The sequence below is a fragment of the Triticum urartu genome, chromosome 1 (genome assembly GCF_003073215.2).
Source record: "Triticum urartu cultivar G1812 chromosome 1, Tu2.1, whole genome shotgun sequence".
Lineage (NCBI taxonomy): Eukaryota > Viridiplantae > Streptophyta > Magnoliopsida > Poales > Poaceae > Triticum > Triticum urartu.
In genome coordinates this window covers 471,173,075-471,198,155 of record NC_053022.1, presented here as the reverse complement: position 1 = coordinate 471,198,155, position 25,081 = coordinate 471,173,075, and the positions used below count along the sequence as shown (strand labels likewise).

Genomic DNA, 25,081 nt, shown 5'->3' with positions numbered 1-25,081 from the left:
ACATTATGGGGCGGAGGGAGTATGTTACATGGGGGAGGAGAAAAGAGAGGAACAAAAAAAGGTACAAAGGGGTAAAACAGAACTATCTAATCCCTGCTCTATGTATGAACTCCATAGGTTAGAGATTATTGTCTATCCACTGTGAATACAAAGCTGCATGTTTCTCCTTGATTTTGAATTGAACAAGCTTGAGATCATTTTTTAGAGCAGATCTCCAGTTTTGGATAGAGGGTTGTAAAGCTCTAAAGACCTTGCCATTTTTCTGAAGGCTTCCAGCAGCCTAGAATTGTAATTTTCATGCCAAAAGCTTTGGGCAGTGGTAGTTGTTCATTGGCAAACATAGTTTCTTCATAGACAGATGTATGTCTCCTTTCCATGGGGAGCAAGGAATTCCAGCAATCTTGAGCAAAATTGCAGTCTCTGAGTAGATGTGTAAGAGTTTCTTTAGCATTTTGGCTACAGTTGGGACAGTGTGGATCATCTAGGTGTATTCATTTTCTTTGCAACAGGGATCTAATGTTTCCTTTTTGAAAAAGGGATCTAGTGTTTACTCTACAGATGTTGATTTGGGGATATGCTTTGACTTGGCCAGATTTGGCGGGTGAAATATAGGCGTGCAACTCAAACTCGCCTTATTTGATGCCTTCTATGTTTCATAGGGACAGGAATATCATACGAATAGAAAAATTATAGGAAGTTAGATGACATGTATCTCAATTTCTATAAGAAAAAAGATTTCATTTGATGCATATGATAGAATTTTTTTCACTGAGTTTAGTCCAATGTTAATTTTTTTTTAAATGTACAGGATTGGTTTCTATCCTGCAAACCAAAGGGCTCTAAAGGAATTTTTGCTTTGAAAATTCTATTCTATAGAATTACTAATTCTTGCAAAAGGATTATATGAGTATAGGTTTTCATTACATAATCCTATATATTTTGGGAAGACTAGTGGCAATAACATAGATTTTGTATCTATGTTAGAGTTTGGGAAGTCTATAAAATTCTATCCTATAGATTTGTATTATTGCCACTAGTCTTCCCAAAATCTAACATTGTTTCCACTTCCCACAGAGAATTTACACAGGGAGAAAACATAATTTTTAATTCTAGCAAGGCATTGGTTTCTTTGGTATTTTTTGCTAAGATTTCTTGCCAGAGGCCCTCAGAATTGTAGATTTACATTCTCAAAAATAATTTGCAGATTTTACAGCACTATTTATAAAAGTAAGACCCCGTTCATGACAACAAGGTTTTGAATACCCAAACCTGCTAAGTCTTTTGGCCTACACACATCAGACCATTTGACAAGATGGTATTTCTTTTTCTTATCATCTTCCTGCTAGAGTAATCTGGAGTAATCTGAATCTGAAGAAGTTCATCCTCCTATTTACCTCCACCGGCAACCCATAAAAGGCCATCATAAAAATTCGGCATACCAGCGAGAGGGGATTGTATCTGAGTAACCCTACTGCCACTAGGCAACAGTCTACCCTCATTATCCTTAGATCCATGCCAAAAGCTCTGCCCAGTCGGTCATGTCGTCGGCGAGCTCCTCATCAGCGCCTTCCTGCTTCCCCTGCTGCTGCTGCACGTGTCGGTAAGCGTCGCTAGACGACGTGTTGTCGTTAGCTGCATGCCTTTTCCTCTTCTGACCCCTTCCCACTTCGACATCTTCATTGGGCGATGCAAGCGCGGCGGACGACGACGCGCGGCTGCCTCCGGCGACGGCAGTGCACGGCCGGCGGTCGAACTGCCGCATGTTGCCTGAACTTGTGTATAGCCGGCACAAGCTGAACTCGCTCCGCACCTACGAACAGACACAAACAATGCATTGATTTTTTTATTCTTATCTGAGGGCACTGAGTATCATCTAACAAAAACGCGTTTAGATAGTTAATTACCTGGAACACAGGGTTCGATGCCGGAGCGGCGGCATCGGCATCGGCGCCGTCTTCCTCGAGGGCCCTGTACTCGTTCATCTTCCACTTAGTCTTGGCCCCGGCCGGCGCGCGGCCGCGGTAGAACACCATGGTCTTCTTGGTCCCGACGGGGTGGCCGCCGGCGGAGTAGACCAACCCTGGCGTGCCCGCCGCCTTCCAGTACCCGGACGGCGTCGTGCGGCTCGGCCGGCCGCCCCGCGCCTCCCGGTCCTGCCGCGCGCAGAAGTAGAACCACGGCTCCCCGTGGCTGGCGCAGGCGCCCCGATGCACCTCTGCACGTACACAAGCAATTAGTTAGTAATGAGACAATGCATTCCACGGCAGCATTGGAATGTGTATCTTGGTTCGCAGACATGTATACGTGCCTGGGAGCTGCCACGGGTCCAGGGAACAGACGTCGGCGACGGGGATGACGCGCTCGATGTCCGCGCGGCGGCTGCCGTCGAGCTTGTGCCGGAGGTAGAAGCGCACCAGCTCCTCCTCGGTAGGATAGAAGCGGTACCCGGGAGGCAGCGCGGCCATGGCGCAGGTCCGATTGGTTTGATCTCTCTTGGCGTTGCGCAACTGATCCTGATGGTTGAGCTCGAATGGAGTGGGAACGCCTGTATGGTGTACGTCCGTGGTGCGGGAGCTTATATAGGAGGGCGCGAGGGAGGCGTCGCGGTGCTCAATCGTGGAGAATTTTCTCATGTTGTGGTGGAAAAACTTAGCGAGAGAGTGGGGAGTTCGTTGTGTGTGGTGGGGAGAGACCGAGAGAGGACTCGGTCAGTCTCATCCGTGTTCGAATTTCCCTTTTCATAATTGAGATTTGAGAGTCTTGTAGTTAATTGCTGCTGATTCAGTTCTGGATTTAACTAACCTGGCTGCCTGCACCGGTCGCCATCTTCCACATGACGTGACAACGCGTGGGCGTGGCACGGCAACAGTGATGACATGGCGACATGCAGATCGATGCCGGTTTGAGGATGCTTTCACGGTAGGATTATTGCCTTATTGGTTGAGTGATGAGACAAGTTGCTCTTTTGTTCATCCACGCTCGTTGGCAAAATATGCGTATGCATGGTGTGGTTAGTTGTGCATTTGTAATTAACATGAACGAAAGAGTATCATGTGATACGGGAGCTTTGGTGCTCGCGTGATATGGGCTCTCACGAGTTGTTGGATCTGAGATCCAATGGCTGCAGGCAGGGCTCATGCAACTTTGCACAAAAGCCCTGCATGAATCTCAAATTTACGGGCAAGTCTTGGAGCTAGGCTATGACCCTAATGTCATCTAGAGCCGGGCATCCCAAACCGTACCCAAACGTCCGGACGGACGGTCCGGTCACTGAACGGTGGTGCAAAACCGACACAAGCGGGCGTCTTAAACCGTCCTCAAACGTCTGGGCCGTCCAGCGCCCCTCATATCCAGCTAAATATGTGGCAAATATGAGGTGCTCCGGGTGCGTCCACCACGTAGGCTTGGCCCAGCCTGGCCCACTCGTGCCCCACAAATATCCCCATCTGAAAAACCCTAGACACCGGTCAATCCGAACTCCATTTCACTCCCCTCTCCTTCCACTCCACTTTCGATCCCCTCTGAACCCATTCGATGGCCGACGACCGAAGCAGCGTTGCCTCCGGTGGGGAATCCGGCTCCGATCACGACTAGGCGAGCCTGCTGCGTGAAGTGGAGCCCGGCGATATGGAGGAGGTTGACCTCCGCATCGCGTTGTAGCGTTCGCTGCTCAACCAAGGAGGATCCGGCAGCGGCGGATCTACTTCGTCAGAGCCCGGCGCCCATCGACGCAACATCAGCGACGTCGGCAGCCCTTCCCGCCTGGCGCACATCTACGGCTGCTCCACTCCGCTCCTTCAGGTACGCCGCCCACCTCCACCACACTCTGGTCCGGAAGTGGTACCCGTCCACCGCTGGGTCCTCGTGCCCGCGCCCGGGCTAGAGCGCATGAGGACACCCGAGTCCAAGGCACGTGCAGCCCAGCACGAGCGGCAGTGGGCGAGGGAGCGTGCCAATCGATCTCGAGGTCGCGCTCCTCGCGTCAGTCCTCCGGCGCCCTCTCACGATGGCGGAGACGGATGCGCGGTGCCTTCGCCGCAAGAATTCCAAGGCACTCCAACGCGCTATCAAGTTGTCGGAGCGTGAGGCAAACAAGGACGCAGCAACGAAGAAGAAGAAGGCCCGCCATGCGAAGGAGCAAGACCGCCTGCTCCGCAGGCTGTTGAGCAAAAGGTGCAACTCCGACTCTGACCTGATGGAGGGCTCCACCTCCATCTCTGACGACGACGCACCTCCGCACGCCGATGCCTACATGGAGAAGGGGCACAACCGCACCGACGACCGGCCGGAAGGGGAAGGGCCGGCGAGGAAACGGTGATTTCCTCCGCCCTTCCCCATTCTATTTATATGTTATCTATGTTTTAAGTATTTTGTAGTATGGATTTGCACTGTTCGCCGTTGAACTCCGACGAACTATGCTCCTTTTGTTCGGTGATGAAACGTTGATCCGATGAACTGTGTGTTGATCATGTCTTTACATAGCGTTGCATGGTTTTGAGATTTCGGATACGAGGGACACGGGTGTGAAAGCAAAAATATAAAGCGTGCCCGTGGATGTGCTCAGGGGCGTTCACTGATGTTTGAGGGCCTGGATTTGCTATGTGTTGTAGTAGATGCTCTTACATCTGATCCTATATTACAGGAGCACCAGAGCTTCTGTATCACCTAATGCTCTCTCTAACATGAACCTACCGTGCACTTGGATATTGAACTTCCTTACTAATATGAGAGCACTCATAGTAGTAGAAGTCATCTGCGGATGCAGAGGCAAGGGGCTATTCTCCTTTTCCAAAAAATGGTGAGTACAAGTTAATGCAAGTATTTCAGCTAGCTCGTAGTTTTCTATTGCCATTTGTTTTCTAGTACGAGCTTCATACTCCATTGGTTCCAAAATAAGTGTTTCAGCTTTGTACTAACTTTAGTACAAAGTAGTAAAATTGAGACACTTATTTTGTGACGGAGGAAGTATATATTTCTATTGAAAGTCATTGTCTTATGTTACAAATTATTGAAAGTCACTCTAGTGAACTTTGTGGATGGTAAGGGTGAGCTTTGGTGAGGTTTTAGTTTTTGTTTCTTGGCCTCTGAACTTATCAGGCCCTGTTAACTTGAACTTGGTCGATCCTTTGGGTCACCTCACTCCTGATGTATTATCAGTTTTATGATGAATAAAATTGGGAGCTGGTGCTCCTTAATTCTAACAAAAAGGAGAGAGCTCTGATGATTCGATGGTTTTGCTAAAGCTAGTGACTATTTTTAATACTCAGAGTAGATTTGTGAGCCACTGAATTTTGCATAGAGATTCATGCAGATCTTGTGAATTTGTAGAGAAGGAAGAACCAACAAAAGTAGATTCCTTTTTTCTTGGAAGTTGGAACAAACAAAAGTAGATTCTACTTGTATACCAAATGCATAGACATTTCATATTTCTATTTGTATAATGCTTGTATTTCCATAGAAACATAGTAACTTGTTTCTTGACCTGTTCAATGATCCATGATACTTCTTGATGAATATGCTGTCTAATCGGGATGTTCTTTAGACAAGTGAAGCGTGTGGGGCCAGCGAAAGAGACAACTCGTTATCAAGCTGACCGTGGGACCTTGCAAAAAAAAAACATCGTAAGTGCTCCTACTTGATTGCAATGGTTAGTGAGAAAACGGGTAGGTGGCAGAGCTCAAGATTTGAAGTGACAACTGATTATTCGAACTCAACCATACTCGCTTACTTTTCGTGTAGAACTACTGCCTTGACAAATTCTTTTGGAGAAATAGTTTTCCTTGGCGGTACAATGGTCAATGAGGTGCTCTCGTCCAAATCATCAACCAATAAGGCCAATTTTCCGTTCTACAGGGGAAGGTTAGATATTTGCCATTCCAAATCGTGAAAGGGGATACGATTTAACATGATTTTTAATCATGGATTAGCGAGTTTTACACAGGATCGTACATAAATGTTTTTCCCATTACACCTATCTCCACGTCAAAGATGCTTATAGTCAACTTTTTTTATAAAAACAATATATTTGTATCAAGAGACATGACCTCTGCATCAATAGGATCACAAGAGCTACTCAAGAAATCGACCATACACACAACCAAATTATTAACAATGAGGAAAAAACGACCAACGAAATAACTGCATCAAACAACGTATGTACTTTGTTAAAAAACATCAACAACCATCAATAACGGTAACCCCAAATAGTAGGATAGGTGATCCAACAAGGATGCCTTCAGAAAAGAAATGAGGCACGAGTGATGCCGTCGCTTGACCCGACCATGGGTTTTTTACCCTGGGTAAGAGTCTAAGTAAACTCAATGAACACGATCTAGCCAATGTCACCTTGTGCTGCCACCATCTATCGATCCATCGTCACACAACCATGTATACACATAGTTTTGATGGACATAGCCACATAAGTAGAATCTTACCGTTCAAACTCACTCTGCCGAGCAGCGCATAGGGATGCCCACCATCTCCATTGATTCCGTGCCACCGCGAATCCAGATTCCAGACTACACATGCAGAGTCAATTTAGTCTAGTCATATGGCGCACCTCAGACGAGGGCGATACTCACGTATCAAGCACAAATTGAGTTGCCAAATATGTTGTCACATGCACCATCTTCGGCCATGACGAGTGCATCAAACCTTTGTGTCGAACGGGGGACATCCAATCATCAGAGCACGCTCACGGGAATCACCAATATGGAGGCTAAAACCCGTTAACCATCCCATAGAGACACTTGTAGCTTCAAGTCTCCATCAGGAGCAAAATAACCGATGTGCACATAATCACACAAATTCATAAATTGCCTACATACATGGATCAGGAAGATGTGTCATCGCGTCCTTTGGTAATGGAAACCAAGGAAATTCAACATGAAAGAAAAGGCCTCCGTCGCAAATCACCAGTGTCGCTGCAGACACCGTGACCAGATGCCGCACAACCCTCGTAGCCTTTGCGCGTGGCCACTGCCGAGATGTCATGGGGCCACTGTCGCGATATCCAAACTCCGTCATGCATGTTGTTCAGGGCCGCCACAACGCTCCACACATGAGAACTCTTGTAGGGCAAGGAGATGAGTCTGCCGCCACGGTCTGCCAGGCAAGCTTTGCCCGTTGGCTTCCTTCGAGGGCGAAGAGGTTCATCCGATCGCCCCGAAAAAAAATACACACTTGTACATTATGCCCCCCCCCCTCGCCCCCCCGCCCCCCCAGAAAAAAATTAAAACATATAAATATGAATTTTGATCATTTCAAATTCAGCCTTCCTGGAGGCCGAGCTCCATTCAGCGTTTTCATTGTTATAGGCCACACACTAATAAAAAAAACTTAAATAGGAGCGCGTGATCCAAATCAGGACATCAATTCTAAAAGTGTTTTCTGGTGGTCGGAAGGTTTTCATTCTAAAGCTCCACTGAACTGCAGGTCAGAGGCAAGCGGATCCTCTAACATCCTCAAGGGATGTCACGAAGCTACAATGAAATGCGTGTGTAAAGCGAAAAAGGGATGTCAGGTTACTGTAGCAACTACTGTGTGGATTTACTGTAGCATGTACAAAAATAAATCAACAAATAATTTTATTGCACCATAATTTTGTTTGTATGTAATTTTTGTAAATGTATACAATAGATTTGCAATTTGCAAATTAATTATAATCATTTTAGGCTTAACCATATGGATGCGAAGAAGGGATGTCACGGTTATTGTAGCTTACGTGACATCCCTTGAGGATGTTAGAGGATCTGATTCAGGTCAGAGGGGTCGGAATTCGGGAGAGAAATGTTGAACGATAAAATGCATTACCGAAGCACCGCAATCCCAAGGGTGTTTACCCGAGGAAGCGCGTGCTGCTACGGTCTGCGTCCAGCCTAGCACTCGGATGTGCAGCACTCACGTAAACTGACCTCCAAGCCGAAGAACGTCTCCTCCCCTCTCCCGGTTTTTAACAAGTCAGACATGCAGACAGCATGTTGCCCAGATCAAAGTAGTAGCAGTACGTGGAGGCCATCAGGGGCACTGCTGGCCAGCAACCACACGTAACAAGAAACGAAGCGAGCTAGTAGACCAGCCAGTGGCACAATACAAAACGAAGCACCGTTGCAGTCAGTCAATCGATTGGCTGTGCGGACTGGACCTCGCCGTCGCCGTCGCCGTCGCCCGGATACGCGAGTCACGAGGGGCGCGACGACGACGGCGGCGGCGACGGTCTCCGGCCCGTGCCCGTCATGCTCGGCTGCTGCCCCCTCTTCCACCGGGGACAGCTGGTTACAGTGGGCCGGGTGACCGGCCTCGACGCCGCGACCCAGTCACGTCTCACCGGGGCCTGCTAGTGAACGTTTCCTCCTAGGCATTTCTCCGGTAGAGTATGGTACGGTAATGATTGATTAGCATGCAACAGCTCACCCTGGATTGCGACCCGGCCTCGCTCGTCACACGCGGCAGCGCACCAACTACGGGAGGGAAGCGTTCGCCTGGATCCGTGGGGGTCGTAGCGTCCCTGCACGCCGTGGACCCGTCACCCGTGACCGTGCGGTCGTCCGGGTCTCCGGCCGTGCTGCCGTGCTTCAGGCCTTCATCGCCTCCTCGTTTTTTCTCTTCTTCTCTCTTTTCTTGCAAATGCTTTCACCTCGTTTTTACCTTCTTTTGTTGCAAATGCTTTCATTTTCTTTTGCAAACGACTTCACCTAAAACGCCCGCAAAATTCCGGACCAACGTATCCAGCCACTCCAAGCCATCCAACATGTGCATCATTGGTCCGTGGACGTGTCTGCGTGTTCGAAGTCTTGTGTTTGGATCTGCCACGTATGCGCCTGACCGTCACGTGCCATCCAACACCCTCTCCGTACGAAAAACCCTCTTCGCGCAAAGCGGTTGCCATGCGCTCATGTCGGTCAACTCGCTTCGGAACGGACGTGATTCCACGACATTGATGCCGGTCAAAGCAAAGCAACGGAACGAGTGGGCGTGGTTGCTTCAATGCCGACGTGCCGACCGAGAAGCCTACTCCGGCCGGTGTGCCGCACTGAAACCGGTTGCCCGCCCGTTCGTCTGGCCGCGACTATTTAAGCATGGCTCCCACGCCATCTACACCACACATCACATCCTCTCCTCTCCTGCTCACCAAAGATCCGTCCGTCTGTGTCTCCGCTCACCGTCGTCAACGATGCCGAAATCCTAGTTATCCACGTCGACAGGTGGTGGCTCCGGATCCAGATCTTAGCGCGCTGTCAGTCTCCGAGGCCATCATCCTTCACGGTGTCCGGCTCCTCCCGCAACAAGGAGGAGTAGCAGCCACAGTCGCGCCTCCTCGTGGAGGTCGCAGTGGCCAACGAGGAGTATCGGGCGCACCTTGAGCTCTTTCTCGAGCGGTTGCTCAAGGACTGCGGTCTGGTGCGGCCCTCGCCACCGCTCCACCGCGTCAAGGCGAAGCCGCCCTCGCCGCCTCTCCGATGCTTCAAGGAAGAGTGCCCTCGCCGCCTCTCCGGTGAGTCAAGGTGGAACCTCCCTCTCCCGACGCACCCGCGACGTTCAAATCAAATGCCGCGTGAAGGAGAAGTCGGCTTCGCCGCCGCACAGCCATTACGCCAGCATCGATGAACCGGTGTCGCCGTCGCGCCGCGTCTGGCACCGCAAGGCCGGGAAGGTGCGCGAGCGCCTCCTTCACTACTTCGGACGCGGCAACAACAGATCCTTGTCCACCGCGGAGGAAATTTATGTAAATTATATCAAATTTAAGTCTGTTTGCTTGAATTCTATGATGTTTGCATGAATTATGTCTTAATTTATTTGTATTGCGGAAGAAGGTTTGTGCCCAACATTAGAATATAATCGGCTCCCGTTCACTGTCCACGGACAAATAATCTGTCCGTATCGAGGACCGGGCGTCGGAGATGCCGTGAGGGGAGAAATGAGCATGTCGAGACCCAGTCTACCTTTGTTTTCCTGTCTTGTACGGTTTAGGAAGTGCGTGCGTGCACTTGATTAGGATTATTTCCATTCCATCTGTTAACGCGGATACGAACCGAAGCCACATGAATGAAGAAAAAGAGAAGTACGTGCCACTGTTGATTTGTATGTTCGATTATATATGATGGATTGACCTGGTGCCTGTGCTGTGTCCCAGGTCGTTTTGGGCATCGATCACCGGATGCCAATCATAGCCAACTGGCACTCCGGTGAGTAGTCAAGCGGTTGACCTCGGCAGCCTGACAAACCATGGAAATAAAAGGTGCTGCCGCAGAAGGTCTTGGCAGCTGCGCGTCCCGGAGGGATCTCCCAGTGGCCACGATCATCTCTAGTTTTGGACCGCACGTAGTAAAAGTCCAAGGCAACTTTAAATTTCACAGCAGTGACAAGGACTACCCGGATCAAGCAATCAAAACTGGTGGAAATTCCTCGGCCGGCGGCCGCTGCATCTAACCACATTATTCTTGGTCTAACCGTACCCCGCGTCGCCCCGCTAGGGCGACACGGGGGCGATCTCGCGCCGCCGCCCCTCGTCGTCACCACGTTTCTTCTGTCCTCGCCGCTGCCAGAGGCTAGCGCCGGGCAGGCCCTGGGCGCAGCCAAGGAAGGTGGTGGCGGGGAGCTTCTCGCGCTCGGGCAGGCGCATGGATCGGATCCGCCAGATCCGTCCGGCCCGGGCCTAGGGTTTGAGGCGGCGGCCTCTGCTGGTGAGGGCGGCGTCGTCCGGGAGGCGGGCGGCGCTCGCCGAAGTTGTGGACCGCGTCTTCTCGGCCGCGCGAGCGGCGAGTTGGCGGTGGATGCGGGCACCATGTGGAGGGATCCCCTGCTGCTCTTCTTCGCTAGTTTTGAAGACGGCGCCCCGTGCTGCTGCTTCCTCCTCGTCAATCCGGCCGGATCCGGTGGCGGACTGCGCGGATGTAGGGTTGGGATCTCTGGATCGGAGTAATTTCTTGGCCGGCTGCGGTGGCCACGACGCCGGCGGCGCCCCAGGCGTTGTTTCCTTCTTGAAGGCGGCTTCGAGATCCAGCTCCCTCCCCCTCGTCCTCCCCTTGCACCCGGGTGAAAACCCACAACTTTGGTTGGGCGGCGGCGGTGCCCGGCTCCGTCACCTTCTTGAAGGCGCCGCTTTGGGTCCGCGGGGAGGTGGGACAGCTGCAGCGCGTTCTTGGCGTTCCTGATGGCGGCGGTTCTCTTTAGTGGTGTCGCTTCGCCATGGCGGTCGGCTGGTCCGGCTCTCGTGGTGATTGTGGTGCCCAACTCTTCGCCGTGTCTTCCTGGGGTGCTCCCGTCCCGTTCAGAGAGGCTGGAGGTGGAGCGGCTTCATCTTGCACGGAGTTTCGGTGGAGATGTCAAGTCATGCCTGACCGACAGGTGCTACGCTTTGTCATGCCTGGTCGGCAGGTGCTACGCACGACAGATCTTCCAAAGACTTCAAGCTGTGTCGGCTGGTGGTACTTGGCAGCATGGTGCTGAGGTGTATCAGTAGCGACCGCGACGTCCTCGGATGTTTGCGCGCAGGGAGGAGGTGCCGTTGGGCGCTGTGGTGGCGTCGACGATAGCTGGACCGAGCAAGGTTAATGCATTAGTACAGTTCTGAAGATGGAGCGGTGGAAGTTGGTGGCGGCGGCCTCTGAGTGCACGCCGAACCGGTGAGACCCATGCCCGGCAGGCGTCCTGGATGGGATCTCAGGTCCTAGATGTTAGGTTTGGCTGCGATGCCTATTTTGTATTAGGCCCAGACTATCTGCGCCCCTTCATCAACTGGATAGAGTGGCTTAGACGGCGGTTTTAATCTTACTATTGTATTATTTTGTAAGGTCTTGTAAAAATAATTAATAAAATGACCGTATGCATCGCTCAGATACAGAGACCAGGGGTCATCCTCTTTTTTAAAAAAAAAGTTTAAACGAATGATAAGGGGAAACCAAAAGCTCTAGCTGATTTCGCCTTTTGGGGTTCCCATTGTGGCATCATCCTCTCAAGTCCCAACCCTTTGGGCCGTGGAGATTCTTTCTCACTATGACTTTCTAAAAATAATAACAAACGAAAGTGTGAGATACACGTCTGAACCGAGATTTAAAGGGAAAACTTTGTTTTTGTCACTTTAATTTTTGCCCACTTTACTTATGCCATTTTAGAATTTGACATATCATTTTTGTCACTCTTAGCTTTTGACAATACATCACAAATGCCATTCCGTGGCAAAAATGATAATTTTTTATTTCACTTTTGCCACTCTTAGCTTTTGACATGTATCACAATTGTCATTCTGAAAATTTTGCTTTTGCCACAGAATGATAAAAGTGATATATTGTTGAAGCTAAGAGTGACAAAAATGAAATGTCAAATTCTAGAGTGGCATAAGCAAAGTTGGCAAAAGTTAGAGTGGCAAAAACAAAAAATTTCTAGATTTGAACCCCGGTCGGCTGAGAGGCGCGACTCTGCTAGGAGCCCATCCAAGCCAGTATGTTTGTCTTGTTTCAAAGAGGTACTCGAATATTACCATAAGCGGCAATTGTTTGCACACATCAAAGCCTCAACATCAAAAGCCGGTATCAATTCTTGCACAAAAAATAATATTAACTTTTACTATAAAATAATATTATGCTATGGAAGGGAAAGCCTAGCAAGACTACTCCTGAAAAATCCCCTCATGTCGCCCTCATCCTGGTGGCGCGAGGGGCTACAACCCTAGATCTCCGCCGCCTCTCTCCAATTCTTTTTTTTCTCCTCGCCGCCTCCCAAGGTTGTAGTCGTGCCTGCTGATGAACGAGAAACTGGGCTTTCGCTGTCGCAGAGGTATCCGACGCGCTTGGACGACGATCTTAGTTTGCGCGTGTGGGTTATGATCCGGTGCAAGCTGTCGTCTGTGGCGTCTTTGTTCAGGAATCTGATTGGATCTATCCTACGCTGCCCTTGAACGGGTTGATCTGGCCCATATGGTTTGATGACTGTGTGGCGGCGCTCGAGATGATGCACATCGGCCGGTGCGTGGAGCACGGCTCTAGAGGCCGACAAGCAGTGCTTGTGTGGCCCACCCGCAGGCTCGATCTGGGACCAGGCGAGCCCTTACGGCCATTTTAAAATAATGACAGAGAAAAGTGTGAGACACACGTCTAAACCGAGATTCGAACCTGCGCTGGCTGAGAGGCGCCACTGTCCTAGGAGCCCATCCACCCCAGTATGATTTTCTTGTCCCAACGAGGTACCCGAGCATTACCTTAAGCAACAATTGTTTTCACACATCAAAGCCTCAACATTAAAAGCTGGTACCAATTTTTGCGCACAAAAAACAATATTAACTTTTACTATAAAATATTGTGCCAGGGAAGGGAAAGCCCAGCAAGACCACTCCTGGAAAATTCCCTCATGTCGCCCTCCTCCTAGCGGCACGAGGGGCTACAATCCTAGATCTCTGATGCCTCTCCCCCATTCCCTTTTTTCTCCTCGCCGCTTGCCGAGGTTGCTGTCATGTGACTGCTGGTGAGAGATGCGGCGGGGCTTTTGTCGGCATGGAGGTATCAAATGTTCTTGGTGGGCGATCTTCGCTTGCGCCGTGTGGGTTATGATTCGTTGCAAGTTACTGTATTTGTCGGCTTGTTTAGGGATTCAATTGGATCTATCCTACGCTGCCCTCGAATGGGTTGATCCGGCCCTTATGGTATGACAACAGCGTGGCGGCGCTCGTGAAGCTGCGCGTCGGCCGGTACATGAAGCACGGCTCCAGAGGCCGACGAGCAGTGTTTGTGTGGCTCGCTCGTGGGCCCGATTTGGGACCAAGCAATCCCTTATGGCCTTTTAAATTTAATAACAGAGGAAAGAGTGAGACATACGTCTGAACCGAGATTCGAACCCACGCCGGCTAAGAGGCGCCACTGTGCTAGGAGCCCATCCACCCAAGTATGATTTTATTGCTCGAACAAGGTACCCGAACATTAACTTAAGCGAAATTGTTTCCACACATCAATGCCTCAACATTAGAAGCTGGTATCAATTTTTGCACAACAAAACCGGTATTAACTTTTACTATAAAATATTGTGCTAGGGAAGGGAAAGCCTAGCAAGATCAGTCCTGAAAAATCCCCTCATGTCACTCTCCTCCTGGCGGCGTGAGGGGATACAACCCTAGATCTCCGCCGCCTCTCTCCTACTCCCTTTTTCTCCTCGCCGCCTCCCGAGGTTGCTATCATGCGGCTGCCGGTGAAGGAGGCGGCGGGGCTTTCGCCGTCGTGGAGGTATCCGACGCGCTTGGAGGGCGATCTTCTTTGCGTCGCGTGGGTTATGATCGGGTGCAAGCCCCGTCTTTGGCGTCTTGTTTAGGGATCCAATTGGATCTACCCTACGCTGCCCTTGAAGAGGATGATCCAGCCCTAGTGGTATGAAAACAACATGACGACCCTCGAGAGGCTGCACGTCGGCCGGTGCGTGGAGCACGGCTCTAGAGGCCAATGAGCGGTGCTTGTGTGGCTCGCCCGCGGGCCCGATCTGGGACCAAGCGAGTTATGGCGTCTGAATGGCGTATTAGTGGCGGAGGCCGCTAGACATTGTTGCAGCGCACACAACAACCATCGAAAATTAAGGTGCTTCAACAACAACCAAAGTGGTGAGATGGCGTTTTCTTTTCCAGTGTATTCCTCATTAGTCAACAATCTAGTAGAGAGATGGAATGGCAAACGTTGGTGGTTGACATCGGGGTTGTGCTCCCATGACTTAGCCTTTTAACTAGATCTGGCAGCATCGACGTTTGTGCATTGTTTCCTTGTTTAGTGCATTGGTTCGAAATTGTACTTCAAGGGTGATAGCTCCAGGTTTGACTTATGGTTAGATCGGCAAACATCACCATACCAGCGGTACTTTCTTCTCGAAGGCATGGTCTTGGAGCATTACACTTTTTGTTAACTCATATGTCACTTAGTGGATTATGGTCCACAATCACAAGGCTTGCGGTAGGACTTTGGAGATGCTATCGGGAGGCATGTCCTATATGGATGTCTTGAATTTTCTTTCTTTCCTTGTAAGCCGATTTGTTTGGCATCAATGTTTGACAGTGTTTTCAATAATAAGTAAAATATGAATGTGTGCATCAAAATGCAGGGATTGAGTTATCTTCATTTTAGAAAATGGAACATTATATTATTAGTATTAAAACAAAAGGCAAAGCAAGCTATCACGATTCGTTCACATTGATTCAAATGTCTTTGCTATTGATTCTAAGCTTTTTTTTCCTTCTTCAAATAGGATGAAGGACATATACAAGATAAAACCAGCCCTTATAAGAACTTCCTTACAAGGATAATAAACTACACACAAGCCCTTGAAGAAATCAGCGCCGTCTTTCTTTTGCATCCATCAATAGCGTGCAATAAGTAAAGCTCGCTCCCATTTCTGTGCCTCCGTCTTAGCAGAACAATCATGTTGAAACATGCTGAGCGGGCATCTAGGCGGGCCAGAAAATAATCCCAACTTCTGGTAGACAGATAAGGGGGACACAAACATCGCTAGATCGCCTCCGGAGCACCATATGGTTGAGCTCCATTAGGCAGAGAAGGAACCGAAGAAAAAAACATGTTGTGACATCATTCTGTCCCTAGGGCGTCGTTGGTCACATTGAAAAAAATGAAGACCAAAACGAGGCCCAAGATCTCGTCCTCACTGAAGCTCCACACGCCCTCCATCGATGCTAAACGATATCATTGGAACGAGGACATGGCGTGGAGAACTTATTCCTAGCCACCCATCACCTCACCACTGCCAGCCATACACTTAGATTTACCTAACTAAAGATAGGTCGATCAGAGCTGTATAGACAACCCAGACCGGGGTTCCCCCACCTCGCCTATGCTGGAAAGCACATGGAAGTGAGGGGGAACCGGCAACTGTGGCAGCCCTAAGAAGGAAACCTAGTCACACCTTGAATCCCCATTTTGATTCTAAGTTGTAGCGATTATGATTTAGCTAGTTGATAGTAACATTTATGTTTATCTTGAAGCAGGCATGCCTGATCCCTTGAGCTATCCGAATCATGCATTGGAAAACTTGCACCGATTATTTCAACAAGAAGCTCAGCCAGACTAAAACGCGGGCTTCTCTTCAACGGAAGCGTTAAACTATTCATAATAAATAAGAGAGATATGGCTTCATCAGCATCAAAGACAGTTTGGCCGAGTGGTCTAAGGCGCCAGATTTAGGCTCTGGTCCGAAAGGGCGTGGGTTCAAATCCCACAGCTGTCATATTTTTTACCTTCTTTTCTTTTTTTTGGCGGGAGTTTTTGTCTCAACCTCCAGTTTTAAACTAAACAACCCCCCCCCCCCCCCCCCCCTTTTCTTTGCATTTAACCTTCGGTTTTTAATCTTCTTTTCTTTTTCTTTTTTGGCGCAGGAGAACATACATCTTGCAAGCCCACCACCGTTCATCATCGTTAGCCCGACGATATGTATGTTGATCAATGATCGCGTCCAAAAATAGCTCAAATCTACAATCAGGAAATAAAGTTTCCAGCAGAGCACAGCACACCATCATTCGGCAACCATTAAACTCTTTGCAGGCAATTCAGGCAAGTGTTGATAAGTTTTCTATCGTCGGCTTCACGCTGTGTGAATAAACACGAGCAAGCGAATCAATCTATGGTTGAGTTGGTTAGGTGGACAGTGGTATCCCCAACCCACCAGGGTTCAAATTCTGGTGCTCGCATTATTCCTGGATTTATTTCAGAATTTCCGGCGATGCGCTTTCAGTGGGAGGAGACGTTCCCGTCGACGATGAGGCGCCTACGATGACTTCGTAAATCTCAAGATGATATGCCGGCTCAGTCTCTTGGAGGTGCTCATAGGGGTAGGGTGTGCGTGTATGCGTTGATAGGGGTGAGGGTATACGCGTGTATATGAGCGCTTGTGTCTGTACTGATGCTAAAAAAAAGAATAAACACGAGCAGGATTTTCCGCCCATAACTGACCCGTTAACACCTTCCGCATTTGCACCGCCATAAACCTCCTATATATACAGCTGACGGATATGCTCCCATGATCTGTGTCAGTGTGTGCATTGCTCGCTCATCGGCCTCCAGTCGTACTCGTACGTGCGTCCACCGCCGCATTTTCGATCACGATCCTCGCCGAGTAGAATTCCTGCGCCGAAGCTCGATCGAACGCATGGCTTTGCCCGGAACCCGCATGGCCTTCCTGTCCATGCTGGTGGTCGTCGCGGCGCTGGCCGTGCCGGCGGTGAGAGCGGCGACCGACGAGCGCTGGGCGAACCACGGGCACCACCGGCACGCGCCTCCGCCCCCTGCCGTTCCTCCATCCTCCCACGGGCCCGCCCCGGCTCCGTCCCCTACGGGTCACGCGGCGGCGAGCCCGTCCCCCGGCACGTCGGCGCCGGCCACGAGCTCGCCCGCCCCGTCGCCCGCGGCGGAGAGCAAGAGTGCTGCGGCGGCCTTCTCGCCGCTGGCTTGGCCGGCCGTGCTCGTGGGCGCTGCCGCCGTGGTGATGTTCTGATCGAGCCATCGTAGTCGATCTCCTCTTCTAAGCTGTCCCGGCAGGCTGGCCGGCGCTGCACCAGCCCTTGATTAGTTTCTGCGTTGATTTTTTTGAAGCGAGTAGTCCGGCAGTGTGGAAGGAACAAGTAGTAGTGTCTACAGCACCCGTCTGAACTTTTTCGTTGTCCTGAGTTTCATGTATCGCGGTTTATTTATTTTCGTATTTGCTATAGTGTATGTCTATGTTGTCATTGTGTTCTGAAGTCTGATGGTGTGTTTCTGTAAGTATTTTTTGTGTGGACGACTTGCGTGATTTTGATTTTGTTCAACCGTTGGGCAGACAGTGCATGCCAGCCGAAACCGGAAGGCCGGTCGCTAGCCAATCTGATACACCTCCTGAAATGCAGCCGCAGCCTACGCTTCCTCCTCTCCTCTCCCTCTTCCCGTCCCTCCCTTCTCAGGCATAGCGCGGAAGGATCGCTTGTTGATCAACGCGCAGCACGGCACGGCAGACTTCGCTGAGAAACGCGGGAGATAATGGCAGGATCACCGGAGGAGGAAAGAACAGCCCCGGAGGCCAGCAGGAGGAGTAACGCCGGCAGCAGCAGCAGCAGTAGCAGTAGTAGCTCCAGCAGCAGCAGCAGCGACGATGACAGGCCGGCAGAGCACACCGCAGGAACCGTCGGCGGGCTGGACGGAAGGGCCCCTCCTCAAGAGCCCGCTGCCGTCGACGGCGCCGCCGGCGGCGTCGTGAACGCGCGAGAACAGCAATGTGACCATAAGGTTCGCGTCAGGCTTGCACAAATAACGTCAACATTGCATTCTCATTAAAAAGTAAAAAAAAATGCAGTTTCCATTCTGAAGATTGAAATGGCATTCGTTTCTGAAAGGTGGGTGCAGGGAGGCTCAAGCTCAACATCAGGAGGAGCGATCTCGTGTTGACGCTGGTGGTTGCAGGAGGGGTTGCGGTCGCCGTTGCAGCAGCTTTCCTCGCCAACAAAAGGCGTTGATGATCACAGGGAAAGCTCCCCTGTTTTCGCCGGGCCTTTGAAATGACCCATCTGTATTTTTCTTTGGTACTGTCTAATAATAATAGCGTATCAAAAAGGAATAAAAAGGCAAGATTTCTTGCGGCGTCAAGAATCAATTGCAAAGCTGCCCCGCTCTACCATCGTCTCAAGAATCTATGTTGTGAAGAATCCATTTCCCTGGCATGTGAACGGATCAGAATCTCCCAAAAAATTGCATTCACTCGCACTGCTACATACACCCTTCGTCCCACAATATAAGATCATTATCTTGAAAAACGATCTTAGATTGTGAGATCTGTTTTCAAGCTATATTAGCTTGAAAAACAATCTTATATTGTGGGACCGAGGGAGTAGATGAGATCCAATTCTGGGCCAAGCCCCAGCGGTGTATTGTATTACTATGAAACTCATGTGCTATCCTTTTCATGAGTATCTTTGCTACTATCAGGATAAGGTGAAAAGTAACGGATGTCAGATGTACAGTACATAGAAGAATAGAAGGTTTTTCTCTGACAGACCACCCTACAACATTGAGCTATTGTCACAAGCAGCTACTTGTAATATTCAAATACACCTTCGCCCTTTATTACTCCATTGACTATATCTCTATCAATTTTAGACGAGTAAAGTTAAATAGTCTACGCCATAATGTTAAAGAAAGAGCTGTCGACACAATCTACACCATCTTCGGAACCACAAGCCCATAGCGGTCAGGACCTAGCTGCCACTTTCTTCCTTGAGGATCTCTGCTACCTCATTCCTGATACCCTCGCGGAATGATATAAAACCATTACCACTAGTATACCCGGAACCATCAACATCTTGCTCTTCAATTAGATAGTTCTCAAACAACGATGAATCGTCCTGTCCCCCACGAACAATTGCAAGCTTAGGTGTGATACACCTGTCCTGCTTCAACGCATTAATCGTTGTTCTCAAAAGACCTGCACGATATTTTTAGTTGTCAACAAAATAAGCGCTGAGACAGGCAAAAAAGAAACATGCCCAACGTATTGTAAAAAGGTGATACTTACAGTCATGGGGTGGAGGAAAAGGAAGTGAAGGATCAGCAGTCGATGAATAGTAAACAACAAGGTTGGTAAACGCATCCAGAAGAAATATCGGGCTCTCACTCATCGTCAGAGCAGCACGGCTCAGAGTGTGCCGTGGGAATGCTTGCTTGTTAGGTGAGGAGTATGAAATTAAAAGTGGATATATAGCTTTGGCTAGAGAAGATGGCTCCAGTGAGCTGCAAGAATAGTTCAGAGGGGACTTACAAACTTGCAAGTGAGAAAATTAATTCGCATTGATTCACAAAAATGCATGAGATATCACTCCAGCAGCAACAAAGTATAAAATTTTGTTGCCATATCAGTTACAGCAGCAGAAACAAGTTTTTGGACATTCTCCGAGACATACAGGCACCAGACTTTGTGAACCGTACAAAACGAAAAAATTACATACCTGAAAAGGCATTGAAGATATATCCTGTAATCTGGGTGGATGCCTTCTTCATGCAAGCGAAGAAGAGGGCTCCTCAACATTCCAAACACAAACTGGGGTATCATTTGCAGATGGGGGCATTGTGAGAAGTCTATATCAATGTGCGATTCTGGTGTTCGTGGATCAGATCTCAACGCATCATTATACCGAGTTATAAGGATAGCCAGCCAATCATGCACCGAATTTCTGCCTTCTCTAACCCCATTTTCCAGTGAAACTAGAATAACCTGATGGCAGCGTTTCAGAGGAGAATCAAGTTAGGATGACAAAAATAGTATCCATGTGCACCTCTTAAAAGCAATAACTTCCTAGGGTGTGCATTAACAAAAAGGCAGAACATCTTTCCTACCAAAAAAAGGATCGGCTAGAAGAATCTTCACTAGTCGAAATCCACACAGAATTAACCCAGTGGCCAAACCATTTCTAATGTTAACGGTATATCTTACAACTAATCGCCTCCTACATTTATCTGCCAACAATCTTTCATATCTCAAGCTGCTGAATATCTACATGTGCATGATTAAACGAACTAAACATGAATACCTTATGAACAAGGATATGTAGGACAGCCTCTTGATCGACACTGTCATATATTTCATTGATATTATTAGCCGGCCGATACTGCAATGTCCTTATTCTCAACCGTCTCTTGAGACAAAACCTGTAGCCGCGGAGATGTAGCATTACAAACAACAAAAGTAAGTTTTTGAACAGTACATGTTTCAGTTGGCTACATGCACACTAGCAAACAAAAAAAAGATGGAATGAAGAGATTATAACATGAATAACAAATGCAAGCACAAGCAATAGCTGACATAAACCAAAAATATTAACATCACAGGAGGTCAGGCATCCAAAAGCTAGTTAACGCTTGAAAACTAAAAAGGATGTCTGGGAAATTAAATAGTTCAGGTATCTCGTACCTTGGATATGATTGTGGGCCATTCCCTGATGCCACCTCCACAGGCTCAATGACACTGTACTGAAAAGCGATCTGTACAACAGCAGGTTCTGTGTGCCTGTAAATATCGAAAATCACATTAACTGATTCTGGTGAGAAGTGTCAGACGTGCACAATAAATGAATAGGATCCACCAAAAAATAAGTTTCTTCAGAGCAAAAATAATTATGCTTTTACAGCACAAAAGCCACAAAAGCTCTCTTAGATACTCTATATATGATCATGTAATGGAAATGATTTGCCCATAGAATGTTGAGTTACCCATCCATGTACATTATAATCGGCAACCTACTACATTTCATATGGCTGTCATGAGATAAGGGTTTGAGCAGTTAGACAAGACTTTGCTTTGCACTTACTCTGTTTGTGTCCACCTTGATTACTAGAAAGAAAAAAACTGCAAGCAAAAGGATTTAATTGTGGGAATTTCTCTAACACAGAACAGCAGAAACTACGCTGAATAAATCTAATTTACGTATATCATATCATATCAGAACTTTTTCACCCATAGCATTAGGCATATCAGATAGTATCTTATATCTGCACACCACATACGCTTGGCATGGATTCCAATTCAACACATTCATTATCAACATGAATTGATACACAGAATGGTGAAGATAAGTACCTGGAGAAGCCATCAGCATGGGTAAAGTCAAAGTCATAGGCATATGTAGCAAAAGAATCACAGCAGATAATATGTTGCACATTTTCATATTGAGGATCAGGGAAGAAATGGCCATACTGCAAAAAGATGGATACATTAAAAATTAAACAGTACAATATAGTTAAGGGTCAAATCCTTATCTGTCAGTGCAAAGTTTTGTAACCGTTATGCCACTCATTGCATCAATGACATGTGGGTCCAGACCTAACAGGTGAGTGGCACCCAAGGTGGGCTACAACACTTTGCAGTGACACACATGGGATTTAATCCTACAGATAATGTGAACACAGGTAGCTTGAATGCTTACAGAGTGGCCAGGCTCAAAATCTGGTGATGTTCTCAGCCTGAGAACACAACCAAATGCATAGGGTCGACTCAACAGACGATATCTGTTCAGAAGAAAAGGCAAGGCAATGAGGAAAAGACCATTCACATCTTATCAAGTTATCAGGAACCTAGGCAGTGGAATTTCAAAAATAAAATACAGAAGACATCATAATATCAAACTCACATGTCCTGGGGAAGTGTTGAATCATCCGCGTTTGCATAGAGAAATAACGAGCCACCACTTTCGATACTTAAAAACTTCAACGAAGCCAAATCGGTGTATTCATCAGTTACAGCAAATATGTCTACACATACTCCTGCTTGAACAGCAACAGCTGCCTGTTTCAAAATTTCACTGAGGTCACTAAATGATGGACACGGTCAAGCAAACGTACTCCCTCCGATCCATATTACTTGTCGCTGCTTTAGTACAACTTTATATACTAAACTTGTACTGAAGCAGCGACAAGTAATATGGATCGGAGGGAGTAACTTTTTTCTCTACAAAATCAAAAGAAGCTTACTAGATCTCTATAGAAAGGTATCTGCTCAGGGAGCAACGCGAGGTCAGCATCTTCCCCTTTGCTAGCATATTGCTCACCATATCTCCTAGTATCTAGTTGACCATCTCCATAATCAGGAGCACCAGACAGAAAAGCAAATACCCTAGCTGTTCTTGAATTAAGAAGAAACAGTTGGTAGTTAGGCATAAAAACAGCAAGTACAAAACTCTTTGCAAAATACAAATATCTTTACAAACATAATTGCCTACTGACAAGAAGCATTTTTAAAATTGTTCAAATGGATGTGTTAACTTACCCAAAGCAAAAGTAGAACCATACTCTGAACTCAAGTAGTCAATTAGAGAAGACATGGCTGTTCCAAAACCCCGCCCGCCAAGCAAGACCGTATCTGCTTCCTGCCCAGAAGCAGCGCCTCTCTCCCATGAAGATGTAGGCCGCAGTGTGTCCAGGGCAGCGGCAATTCGGTCCTTGCATGTATCAACCTGCTCATAGGTTAACTTACAGTTAAGTGATATCCAGAGACTGACTAAACCAACCTGTAACACTTCATATAGTTATGTAACATACAGGGGCCAAAAAGGAAAGCAGGGGCATGGCATCTTCAAGGGCGACAGCTAGTCCACCTTCTTCTGAGTCTGGAGGGATGAAAACATTTTTCACGACAGGGACTGGACCTTGTACATCATACAACCCAATCTTGTGGCTGAATGTCATAAGCCCAAACAGGGAGCCTGGAATCAGAGCTGTTGCACAGATAAAACCCAATTGAGAAAAAGGGGAAACTTGACTCACTAACGACACAACATTGTTTGAGCAACCAAAAAATCAGCAAATTACGCATGTTAACCTTCTAGCGCTGCCAGAAGCGCACTCTTGATGAGTTCCAGGAACTCTTCAGAACCTGAAAACATTGAAACAGGGCAATAATCAATTCTTATGATAATCATATAAAAAGCATAGCACAACCATGACAGACTATTTGAGGATCCAACTGAAATTTGATCGCTGCACATGAAGACTAGTAAAGGCAAATTTGATCCAACTGAAATTGAGCTATACGCGTTCACTCTAATTATTCTTGTTTTATGCCTCTCTTCTAGGTGGCTTACTTGGGTGACAATTAACTTCCAGCAATACAGAATTTCATGATGGCGAGGCATTAAGCAGCATAATTTGACTTACAAGCGAGATCCACCGCCGCCACATAGACAGGCCGCGCCTTCACACCATCACCTGCACCATCCGCCTCATCCACTGCACAAACACAATTCAAGGCCATGAGAAACCAACTCAAAATCACAAAGCTCCAGAAGGCACAGTCGCTCGCGCGCACACAGAAAGGGAGGCAGGCGCAATCACCTGGCATCTCGAAGTCGATGAAGGAGGCGTTGAGCTCGGGGCAAGCTTCTGGGCGCTGGAAGCGGTGGAGGGCGTCGTCGTCGAAGCCGTTGAGGGTGCCGCAGAGCGCGCAGGCCCAGCCCCAGCGCTCCACGTCGCAGTAGGTGTTGAAGTAGGCCCAGCAGCGCTCGCAGCGCGGGAGGCGGTCGCCGCGGCCGGCGGTGGCGGGCGGCCGGCCGGTCTCGTCGTCGGCGGCGAAGGGCGTCACGGAGATGCCCCACTGGATGCCGCACTCGTCCAGCGCCCCCTGCGTCACGGGGAAGCGGGAGACCGTCGCGCGCACCGCCATGGCGACGGGGGCGCGGGCTCCGGCCGGGATCGGCGAGGTGGGGCGGAAGGGGCGAGGGGGCGCGACTCGCGGCCGCCACGATCTGACACACTGGCCCTGAGACTCGGGCTGACGCCCGCACGCGGTGATCGACGCATTTTTGCGTTTCGCAAGGGATACAGGCTTATCTGAGCCGCACGTTGATGATCTCACGGTCGTGCTGGGTTTAAAATACGTCACCAGGCCTAGTTTCGGACGGCAGTCGTTTACAAAATGGAAAGCAGTATACACTGGAGAAGTATTTGACGGATCTAGGTTTTCTTCGTTTGTGCACTCCTAGACTCACTTGTTTTTCTATATTGTCTGACGATTGATATAACAACATGGTTAATGATACAATCAACTGATGTTGACATATTACTCATACAAAACGTTAGTTATAAACAGAAAAGAGGAGGAGCATTGCTAGTCACGCTCGCTCGCGACTGCACGCGTTTTGGCGGAGGTTACCGGTGAGCGCCCAGATTTAGGAGGCGGCGGTCGGGAGGGACCGCTGGTCTTTTCAACAGGACCGCGTCATAGTTGATGGCCTTTCCTTAAAGTGGTGCATCATTAGGAGGAAGGGGAAGGAGATTTTGGAGCGTGCTAAAGACCCGGGAAAATGCATCGCCAAATGACATTGGCCCCGCGGGTGTGTGACGGCCTTCGCCAAATGACATTGGCCCCGCGCACGCCCAGCGATCCACCCGTTATCGACCCTTCAGCCAGTTCGCCCGAGCGCCCGGAGAGGCTCCCGCGACAAGCCAGCTGGCAATGGACGCCTAGGAGGCTCTCTTCGCCCTCGAGGATCCCAGAGAGGTGGGTACTCCAACATCCTCTATAGGAGTAACATGCAATGGCGCTTTTTCTTCTTGGTGATGGGATTCGGACAAGTGGACACAATTTGATCGTG

The 25,081-nt window shown here is 48.7% G+C and overlaps 2 protein-coding genes and 1 non-coding gene across 3 annotated transcripts; 1 reads left to right on the top strand and 2 right to left on the bottom strand.

Moving 5' to 3' along the window:
• Window positions 1-1,205: 1,205 nt before the first annotated feature.
• Window positions 1,206-2,530, bottom strand: LOC125535735 (NAC domain-containing protein 90-like). The gene is made up of 3 exons (XM_048698806.1): window positions 2,309-2,530; window positions 1,905-2,215; window positions 1,206-1,810 (listed from the first exon to the last, which is right to left on the bottom strand). Exons 1-3 carry the CDS (start codon window positions 2,463-2,465, stop codon window positions 1,505-1,507), a joined length of 774 nt encoding a protein of 257 aa, XP_048554763.1. The 5' UTR covers window positions 2,466-2,530; the 3' UTR covers window positions 1,206-1,504.
• A 13,596-nt stretch (window positions 2,531-16,126) lies between these two features.
• On the top strand, window positions 16,127-16,206 carry TRNAL-UAG. Its single transcript has one exon. It is a non-coding gene; the product is annotated as a tRNA-Leu (tRNA).
• A 2,753-nt stretch (window positions 16,207-18,959) lies between these two features.
• On the bottom strand, window positions 18,960-24,275 carry LOC125519950 (protein transport protein SEC24). Its single transcript, XM_048684735.1, has 14 exons — window positions 23,823-24,275; window positions 23,646-23,717; window positions 23,311-23,364; window positions 23,031-23,206; window positions 22,759-22,945; window positions 22,464-22,609; window positions 22,124-22,278; window positions 21,920-22,001; window positions 21,574-21,689; window positions 20,908-21,003; window positions 20,528-20,645; window positions 19,946-20,211; window positions 19,516-19,730; window positions 18,960-19,425 (listed from the first exon to the last, which is right to left on the bottom strand). Exons 1-14 carry the CDS (start codon window positions 24,148-24,150, stop codon window positions 19,199-19,201), a joined length of 2,238 nt encoding a protein of 745 aa, XP_048540692.1. The 5' UTR covers window positions 24,151-24,275; the 3' UTR covers window positions 18,960-19,198.
• Between the last annotated feature and the right edge of the window lie 806 nt (window positions 24,276-25,081).

Bases quoted from the DNA above. Each gene is read 5' to 3' on its own strand.
- LOC125535735 (XM_048698806.1), bottom strand. From the start codon at position 2,465: ATGGCCGCGCTGCCTCCCGGGTACCGCTTCTATCCTACCGAGGAGGAG. The intron at 2,216-2,308 runs GCACGTATACAT...GTGTACGTGCAG, and splicing joins GGACCCGTGGCAGCTCCCAG to AGGTGCATCGGGGCGCCTGC. The intron at 1,811-1,904 runs GTAATTAACTAT...GTCTGTTCGTAG, and splicing joins CATCGAACCCTGTGTTCCAG to GTGCGGAGCGAGTTCAGCTT.
- LOC125519950 (XM_048684735.1), bottom strand. From the start codon at position 24,150: ATGGCGGTGCGCGCGACGGTCTCCCGCTTCCCCGTGACGCAGGGGGCG. The intron at 23,207-23,310 runs GTTAACATGCGT...TCTGTGCAACAG, and splicing joins GCTTCTGGCAGCGCTAGAAG to CTCTGATTCCAGGCTCCCTG. The intron at 20,212-20,527 runs GTATTCATGTTT...CGCTGCCATCAG, and splicing joins TACATATCCTTGTTCATAAG to GTTATTCTAGTTTCACTGGA.